The following is a 10384-nucleotide window of genomic DNA, read 5'->3' on the forward strand; positions in this document are numbered from 1 at the left end:
CAAATCATGAAGGTCAACTACTGAAATCTTGTTGACAGAGACTGTATTGTTGGCCTTTGAACCTCCTCCTCCTCTTAGTGGACCATTGACCACCCATCCTAGCAGTGTCCTTACTGCATACGGGCCTTCTCCTTGGCTGTTAATGACCCGTTGTGGTTCCATCACTTTAGGTGCATTTGTGCCGATCAGCAAGCCAATGTCCGCATCTATGTTGGGAAGTTTGATGTGTTTGAGGTATGGCCACTTCGATATATCTGACTGGTTGGGAATGTTGTGTTTTGTAACAGGCATGGCTTTCTGGGTGTAGACTTCTGGGAGGGCTGTAAAGGTGTTGCCATGAAGCTCACTCACCTCCAAACCTGTTACTATATGACTACTGACAGTCTTTTCTTGACCCATGGTACGGAGAAGGATGTTGGTTCTTTTTCCTCTAATGTTCAGCCGATGCATGAGACTGTTTGTGCAAAATGAGGCTGAACTGCCAGGGTCAAGAAATGCATAGGTTTGTATTATTTGATTTCCTTTGTTAGATTTCACTTTAACAGGCACAATAGATAGCACACACTCCTCTTCACCGGCCCCAATATGACCACATGCTTTGGGAGATGCACTCGCCTGTGCGGTTTCATTTTCAGACATTTCAGTTGTGTCTGTCCACTTTCTCTTTCCTATATGGAGCACAGTTGGATGGTTAAATTTGCACTCTTTACATGACAAGCGTTTAAAACACTGATTATTCATGTGTCCTTGTACAAGGCATCCAAAACATATTCCCCTTTCCTTCAGAAAGGTGATTTTGTCTCTGTGCAGTTTCCTCTTGAATGTTTGACATTCATCCATTGTATGGGTACCTGAACAAAACAGACAGAAACGTTTATTTGCCGCTTGAGAGCTGTGCTGTGACTGGGGTGAGTGGGAATTGTGGTCGATATTGCTTATGCTGGTGGCGAAGCTGCTGCCAGTGGATTTGGGCTTTTTGTATGTGTTTTGTTTCTGAGCTTTTGGGGCAGTTGGGTCTTGAATATTGCCAAATACAGGGTCTGTGAGGATCTTCACCTGATATTCAAGAAACCTGACCAGGTCACAAAATCTGACTTTGCTGTTACGCTTTTCCTGTAGCTCACAGACTTCAGATCTCCATCTTTCTCTGATTTTATATGGCAACTTGGTGACCAGAGCTTTTAAATTGGACGACAAGTCCAGTTCCTCCATATATGTGATTTCCTCCATTGCATTGCAGCATCCTCTTAAATATAAAGCAAATGCCTCCAAAGCTCTAGGATCCTCAGGCTTAATAGAAGACCATGACAGGGCCTTTTCTATATATGCATTAGCGATTTTGAATTCATTGCCATAATGCTCTTGGAGGAGCTCTTTAGCTCTATGATACCCCTTCTCTGGTTCCATGTACAGGCATGTTCTGATAAGTTCCCTTGACTGCCCCCTTGTGTACTGTTCCAAATAGTACAACCTGTCTCTGCCAGAGGCTGTTTTGGCTTCAATAAAATACTCAAAAGCTCTCATAAATGATCTATATTCAACTGGATCACCTTCAAATACCTTGATGTCTTTTTGAGGCAAAGAGGAATTATGATGCCGTTTTACAAGAGAGGCAGTTATTTCATTTTGTTTTTGCAAAATACTGTACAGAGTTGCATCATGCACTGGGGGTTGTGGCTTGGGCATTTTAGTGTCATCTTTGAATTGTGATGCATGTGATTGGGTTCTGTCCTGCATGGAATATAGTGGTTTCTCAGGCTGCATGCCACCATATTGTTTTTGAATATAATATTCTGATGATTTAGGTGGCTTTCCCTGTGGATATGAGTTGGGAAATAAACGAAATTGTGATTCTTTTGGGCGCACACTTTGTGTATGTGTAGTGCTCTTATGCACCGTTTCCTTTTTTGTGTCATCCTTTTCCTTTTCAGGTATCATGTGTATGTCGCCGTCTTTGTCACAATATTCATTCATTCCATCCGTTGTTGGTGGAGGTGCGCTTTGAGTTTGAGCGCTTTGAGCATGACTTTCCACAATAGTAAGAGCATTTATTTTAGCAGTGGCTGCATCCAAGTCAGCCTGCACATCAAGGGTTTCCTTTCTTTTTCTTATTTGCTCCATTTGTTTATTGAGGTTCTCCTCTTCCTCCTCCAACACATGTTTGTCTTTTAATGCCTTTAATTTCGCAATTGCTGCAGCCTTGTCGGCTTCTGCGTGTATGCGAGCAGAAGATACACTGGAGTGCGCGCTGCCTTTAGACCTGCTTGACGCACCAGTATTTGAGCTGTGCTTGGATCTCCAGGCACCTGACGCACTGTCCCCAAGAGCAATATCTTGATCATCAGGTCTGGTTGTCAGGCCAGACCTCCATTTCAAAACATCATCAATAAATTAATTTATGCTGCTCATTTTTGTTTGAAACCAGTTCTCACTTTCATTAATTTCCTCGGACCCCTTTAGCAGTGCTTGATAAGACACGTGCGCATCATTAAAATCATCCAACAGTGATTTGTAGCCTACTTGTGCACGTTGTCATCCAATTCCTCTGTAACCATATTGTCTTTCATCAACTCCTTTATAATGTTCATTCTCCGCGTCAGTGGGGAGAGTTTGTATTTGCGCGATGAGCGCATTTTTGCAATGTGTTCTCCGTCCATTTGAGAAACTTCAGGTTCATTGGCACTCACGGTGACCAGTGACACCGCAACAGTTTGTTCAGTTCCATCCGTTCCTTTGTTTGATCCATTTTCATCCATGTTGTCAAGTTGTATGAACACAAAGGCAGGGCAATATAGCCTACACACGCTCTTTATGTTTTCAATCCATTGCAATTCAGAGGGGCGGCGTTTAGCGCACTTTTTAATGCAGTTGAAGAATAATTAAGTTAAATAAATTAATGTCCGTCACTGTGCACCAAATGTCATTTTTTTGCGCTCCTAAATGAACTTCAAGTCCTCCTTTATCCAATTCCTTCACAGTTTTCAGTGTCAGTTTATATTTTCTTCGTTATGATTTGTTTTAAAAGTTTCATTATTTACCACGCACCACCATCTTGTCCTTTGTTGTCCTTTGTTGTCTCAGCCCCCGCTGTCCGCCGTTCAAACAGTTGCTCATCTTCAGCAATCCTTTCCTTTTTCCTCGAAAACTCCAAAGCGAGTCTTTTGACTAATGTAGTGACCACTTATCCGTTGTTGAAACACTTTTCTCCTTTAGTGTGAGCCACTTCTTGGGCAGACTGAACATGCTAAAGACGCTTGCTTTGTTTGAATAAAATAATAGAATGATTCCAGGTTGGTTCAGGTGTTAAATTAAAGTTGTTTATTTCTTCCTTTACAGGGATGCAAAAACGGGAAAACTTAAACTTGTAGGATAAAACAAATAAAGTAACACAAAATCCTTCACACCAAACAGGCAAGGTCAAAAGACTGTCTGCTTGCCAGTCTGTCACGCCCCTATTGTGACATAGAGTTCCTTATAAGGTATCCTGCAGTGGGCAGAGAGCAGACTTCATTAGTTGACACATCACCACCACCAGAGGGCCAATAAATATATAATATAATTGAATATAAGGATTTGGCTCCTACATTGTCTATTGAGTAAGAAAACTAACTTTCTCCAATAAAAGAAAAACATCTTAAATCTGTATCATTTGATACAGAGCTGACTAGTAGTACTTTGCCCATTACAGTACTGAGACTACACTATGTACAGTGACATTTGTTAAAGACATCCTGTTGAGATATATTAGAAGCCTTTTTTAAAGACACACAGTATGTATGTAAATATCCAACTTGTAGATGTATTTGTCTTTTGTTATTCATGTTTGGGGTTTTTATATAATTTGTGAAGATTTATTGAAATAAAGTTTCATTTGACTAAACGACACTGTCTGTCAGGGGTTCCCAAACTTTATTGGCCGAGGTACCCCTTGGGGGGAGATTTTTTTCCAGGTAACCCCTGTTACGACCTTATATGGAGTCTAGAGGCTAAGGAGTAACACAACTAAAAAGTAACACAAACCAGAGTAACCAAAAAAAGTGAACATTTATTAATAATCTTGAGGTTACAGAAGTTGATAGAAAATGTCAATAGGGAAAGCATATCATCGGGGAGGCCAAGGCCAAAACAACAAACAAAACTCCACCCTACCTGAAAAGGAAAAGAGTTAAGCTACGGCACTCCAAACAAAAATGACAATCTAAGCTCCCTAACTAAACATAAACAAAGTCAAAAACAAATTAAATGGCAGCACCCCCCTACCAAGCTTCCCTTGTCTTTAAACACTCAGTATTAAAGTTACCTTATCAAGCACTCAGCAGCATAAGGCATATGGCACACAGCCTACAGACTTGGAACACAGGATTGAAATGCTAGCTAGTAGCTACAAACAAAGGGTTCAGCACATGGAGGTGACGGATGGCAAATGGGTGACAGTGTGATTTGAGTCTGGCTTATTAGCCAGGCTAGAAGTGGTGTTCATCACAGGTTTACTACCTGGTTGATCCTGCCAGTAGCATATGCTTGTCTCAAAGATTAAGCCATGCATGTCTAAGTACAAACGGCTTGTTCAATGAAAAAAGAGAAGAAAAGAAGAAAAAAAGATTTAAAAAAAAGAGATGAGGCCCAGGTGTGCCTCCAAACAAGCCACTCCTCCAATCTCCACTCGACTCCACCCTCCAAACACCATGTAGGCCATTGTAGGGCACAGCAATCACAAAAACCACTCAGGAGGGGTAAACCTGTAGCCTACTGTCACCCGTGTCGTGATGAACGCCAGCGAATGGACTTTTTTTTTTACTAACTACTTTACTACTAACTACTGTAATCATTTATGAAATTATTCCTTTAATACATTCTTTAATTTCTATTTACCACCTAATTTCTTTATTTCCCGGCTTTGTTGCCCCCCTTTCTTCTCTTTTACTCAAGCGAGTCAAGCGTCAAGCAGAGGAACGTTTCTCATCTTTCCTTTACACTCTCTTCATCTTGTTTCTGTACCGTTGTAAGACCGCTTTCCGTAGAGAATTTCTATCAACCCGCCAAGGCTTCATCGCTACTAGATGGTTTCTGGGCCTCCACACAATAGTAGGCCTAATCCGCAACCGCGCCTTCGATGATATTATTGATAATATTTTTTTTTATTATATGAATATATCTTTTTTGTGTTGGTTGTTCTCGCCTGTATTTACTGTAATTTCATTCTGACCGCGGAGCTGTGGGCATGGCTCATTGCCATGGGCATTGACCTCTTCATTTCTGTTGTTTGTACAACACTGCGAGACATTTGTCGGGATCTGTGCCCGTCTGTATGCTTTGCAAATTTATCCATGTGCGAGTTCTCATTTATATTTACAATTACCTTCGATTCTCTTTCTTTCCCTTTGTTGTCCGGTCCATTCTTTATCGGGTTTTTTATGATTTCATCGTAGATAGACAGAGTTCCGTTCCTACATCTACCACTTATTTGGGTACCGTTGTCTGGGCGTTTTTGGGCCGCTTTCCGTAGAGAATTTATATCAACCCGCCGAGGCTTCATATTTAAAGCACACATTTAAAGCATTTCCTTTGAGAATGTTCTACAAATGGAACCAAATGGACCTGTTAGGGTCCGCTGGTGGTTCCCTTGGCTCTCGTAGTCGTACGCCGGAGCGTTTACCTTTGCTGTAGCCTAATCATTGCTCTTTGCAGCGCTGTTGTCCTAACTTTGGTCAGAGGTTGGCTCTAGTAACTTTTTTGCGGTAAATTAAAACACATTTGCTTTGAGATTTTTCTTTTTGAGCCGTGTGGAGATGGCTGTGGAACAACGAGCATGGCATAACCCTGAACGACCGAAAGGTTCTTTGTTGTGAAGCATGGATATGCGCTACTACGCCGATGAAGTGGCACATGTGGAGCGGTCCTCTACCAACAGGCCAGCCACACAGCTGTGTTCAGGTACATATCCATATACACACAGTCGTATACATAACAATGTTCTTTTCTTTTGTGTTTTGTAACGCCATTAAAACTGAGTGTAGACTGAAGCTGATTCAAGGTGCATGAAACTTCTGTGGAGTTGATCAGAGCTCTGTGGTGCAAAGATGAGGCCTGTTTTTTCACATGCTCTGAAACAAACAAATACAAAAATCAAATATGCATATATCAACTTAACTTATATAAAAACATAGGACAGCATGAAACTAACTAAATATGACTCACTTGCATTTCCATGGACAGATTGGACGCACATCTGAACAATTACAACACTGCACACCAAACTTTTCTCTACTGGAGCTGTGGTCCAGCTGCTCTAAATTGCAATTGGTAAGTTCTGGCTAATAATGATAATTTGCCCCACCTGGAGGGTCTTCAACAGCCACGTCATACTACTGTCCCCGATCTACAAGCTCAAAACGCGTGCACTGCGACGCGTTTTGAGCTTGTAGATCAGCTATTTTTTGCTATATTTGAATTGAAATCCTGAATAATGTTTTGCTATTTTTTTAATTGGAATCCTGAAAAGTAACCTTTTTATTGAATTTGAAATGCATTTAGTTATAGTTGTTAACTTTATGAGCTGTTAACATAACTACATTTACACCAAAAGACAATATTTGAATACTAGTCACTAAGTAATTAAAGTGGGTCATGTTTGGAATTGTAAAAGCTGCAATCAATACTATATCAGTGTTCTGATATTAACCTGCGGGCCGCATTAAGTGAAGGTGGGGGCCGCATGTGGCCCCCGGGCCGCCAGTTGCCCACCCCTGCTCTAGAGTATCTGCATGTGTTCATGTTGTTTCACTGTTTTCTTGATTTTAGGCACCCCAACTTCCTACTTACAGAACCTCTAGAGCAGGGGTGCTCAACCCGTGGGTCGCGACCCCTCTGGGGGTCGTCAAAATTATTTTGGGGGGTTCCCCAAATTATATATATATATATTAAAAATTGCTGCAACTGAATGGCTGGAAAATGGAAATGAAGAGTTTACATATAGTACATACATACACCTTCCCTAATGATTATATCTGGTTTCAGTATTTATTTATGGTGTATTGTCTCTATTATTAAGGTTATTGTAGCAGTCAATTTATATTGGGTCGGGCGGGGGTCCCGAGACACTGCCAAAGCATCTCCGGGGGTCCCCAGCCAAAAACGTTGAGAACCCCTGCTCTAGAGAACCGGGAGAGTTGGGACATTCGTCCCACACACACACACACACACAGTCACACACAGATTATTTATCTATTATAACTTTTGGAATTTATTGTCTCCACCAGGCCAAAGGCATGGGGAGAGAGTATGTGTTGCACTCCGTACGTGCCAGTTCAGATCTGTACATTACACACGTCCCGTTTTCTTTCTTGATTGCTTCACTCATTCTCAAACTCGCCCGATTTCACGGTCACCCCACCCTTCAATTATGTATGATTGGTCGTTTTGTAGATTTTTCACTGTTATTGTGAACGCAGCTTAACATTCAAGGTTTTTCCAGACTCACATTTGTATTGTGTCTCCCCATCTCAGGTCCAGTTGAATTCTTTGGTGGAGGAACTGCCTAGGTAAGATGGAGACTGCTCTGGCCGAGTCAGGCTCCAACTTCAGCGTGGGTCAGCGGCAGCTTGTGTCTGGCCAGAGCTGTACTGAGGAAGAACCTCATCCTCATCATCGACGAGGCTACGGCCAACGTGGACCCCAGCCCAGGTACCACTAACTTAAACATGCACACCATCTAGCCCCATGGTTCTCAAAAACATTTTCATGTGAAGGACCCCCACATAGATATCTACGGTAATTTGTTGCAGTCCCCCATCTGAAAAGATATTGTAAAAATTGTCAAACATTGTCACAATTTTTCAAAAATGTTTGGATCTACAAGCTCACAACATGTCGCACGATAACATGTTGTGAGCATGTTGCAACGCGATGCGTTGTGAGACGTGCTATATTTTCAAATAGGCAGAGTGTAAAATATGGTTAAAGTGGCTACACTGATGTTGCTATAATAACAAATTTAGCCGGCGGGCCCCTGGAACCACGTCAAGGACCTCTGAGGGTCCACTATTATTATTATTAGCCAACCATACGAGACAAGTTCAGGGAATGCACCGTGCTCACCGTCGCTCACCGCCTTGCCCTCAACACAATCATAGACAGCGATCGAATCCTGGTGAGATCCTCTTCTCCACAGCAGCAATAACACATCACTTTTGCTATTAATCAATCTGTGCCAAAATGTTTACCACAACAGATGAATGTTGAAATGTTTAAAATAGACACACTGCATCAATTCAGCATCCACTTTGTGTTAGTAGTTCAATGAGATAATGCAGCACACAGTCGTGTGGAGGATAACCGTCTTTGACACTTTGTCCCCAGGTGCTGGGCGTGGGACAGATCGACGCTTACGATGAGCCCTATGTCCTGTTCCAAGATCCAGACGGTATCTTCTACAATCTACAAGATGGTGCAGCAGACGGGCAAGCAGGAAGCAGCAGCTCTGATGGACGCAGCCAAACAGGTGAGATAAGCCCAACCCAGTGCCAAAGCAAGCTCTACTTCTATGCTGTTTGGACCAACTGCTCTTTACTTATTTGTTTTCCCCGCTCCCCCTTGCAGGGGATCCGGTGCAGGCCCAACACATGCACAAGGCCATCCGAGAGACCATGTGGCCGTTGCGACTTCCCCCTGACTTCAGCTGCTCGCCAACCTCCAGCCACGGCCAACAGAGCCAGCCGAGAGGCCAGCCGGTAAGCCTGTCACACTTATTACATAATCTTCTAATCTCAATTATTGAAGATAATCGCTATTATTCTTGCATAATTTTGTTTTGAAATTGTTGATCAACAAACTTTGTGACGTGTTGTAGCTGCTTGTAGATCAACTATTTCATTTGTCATATCCGCCCTGTGCTTTTTGTGATTACAAATCACAACTTATATTTGCTATCGTGACAGCCCAACGGCCAGACTGGAGGGGGCGCCGCCAAGACTGTTAATGTCACCGGGAAAGCTATGCGAGTTTGGCGTGGCAAAAGAAGGCCACTGCTCCTCCGCCCAAGCTGCCACTGGCATCGAATGCTAGACCACTGGCGCCTCACCAGGAAGTAGCCAGCCTCCAGCCTGCCTGTACAGGCCACGCCAACTTATGTTGCCATGAAGTCTGTAGGAGATACCGTCTCTCAGCGTGTCTGCCCTCTTGCCTAAAGGCCAGGGAACGCTGATTAGGTTTCCATCGCAGACTAATCATTCTTTATTATCATTTAACCCGCTGTTTCTTTCTGTTTTCGGGGCGGACCAGGTGTCCGAATGGTCGCTTACGGGGCTGTAACTCTTGAGTGTACAAATTGGACATTCAACAACATTCAATCTTGTGTGAAATGCTCTGTTATTAACTCTCAGACCATTTGCTTCCATTTGTACAGTCAGACTTGCATACCCGTTTGGGTCCATTTGGTTACATTTGTACATTTGTATACCCGTATGGGTCCATTTGGTTACATTTGTACACTCTTTGAGAGTTACAGACCCGTAATGGTCCACAAACCCCATGTTGAATCAGACCTACCTCGTAATCAGATTGTAATCCGATTGTATCTTGCTCAGGTTAAATTCCAAATTGACCTATTTATTACACACCAATTTAAGCTTTGAATTCATGGAGATTTTGTAAGTTTGTTTTCCTTTGCATTCCTGGGTCAATATAGGAGACTCACTAGCAGACTAAATTGACATTGTCATCAAATTATTGACTCAGGAATGCGACAAAAACAAACACAAGGCTTCATGGGGTGTGTAATTGAAAGATGTTGTGATGGTGCACTATGTACATAGTTAATTCCCCCGACCCCTACACTTCCATGTTTTGACACAGCTGAAAAGTTCCAGTACACTCTGTTCAAATGCCTTTTCTGTCTGTCTGTACTCCTATGTTTGTCAAAACAAATGTTCATATCCTTTATGGTTCATTAGGACCAATATGCTCATGGGTGTTTTTACCAGAGCACAGGGCAGTGTGAGCCATTATTTATTTTATTTGTTCACTTTCTTTTTATTTTTGAATAAATAAGAAATGCTGAAACATTGCATGGACAATGGATTAATTTTTTTAGTGCATAAACCACATGCCCATGTTGCATCAGTGATGGTTTGATTTTATTTCTGACAAATGGCTTCTACAGATTGAATTAGTAAATGTTAGATGTTCTGTTTATATAAAATGTAAAATATATATATATATATATATATATATATATATATATATATATATATATATTGTAGCTGACACTCAGAAACCATGTCCAAAAGCATAACTTTACAGGACGTTGAAAAAATAACCTGTGTTCCTAATGGATCCAATGTAGTTATTATCCTATATTTTTCAAAAATAGCAGACAATAAAATTG

General features: G+C 41.8%; 1 protein-coding gene across 1 annotated transcript; it reads left to right on the forward strand.

The window, feature by feature from the left end:
• Nucleotides 1-5905: 5905 nt before the first annotated feature.
• LOC306925706 (uncharacterized protein) lies at nucleotides 5906-10064 on the forward strand. The gene is made up of 6 exons (XM_079504719.1): nucleotides 5906-5934; nucleotides 6217-6303; nucleotides 7507-7683; nucleotides 8359-8500; nucleotides 8599-8729; nucleotides 8937-10064. The coding sequence occupies exons 3-6, from the start codon at nucleotides 7547-7549 to the stop codon at nucleotides 9061-9063; spliced, it is 537 nt and encodes a 178-aa protein (XP_079360845.1). The 5' UTR covers nucleotides 5906-5934; nucleotides 6217-6303; nucleotides 7507-7546; the 3' UTR covers nucleotides 9064-10064.
• Nucleotides 10065-10384: the final 320 nt, after the last annotated feature.

Source organism: Electrona antarctica (assembly GCF_951216825.1).
Source record: "Electrona antarctica genome assembly, chromosome: 6".
Taxonomy (NCBI): Eukaryota; Metazoa; Chordata; class Actinopteri; order Myctophiformes; family Myctophidae; genus Electrona; species Electrona antarctica.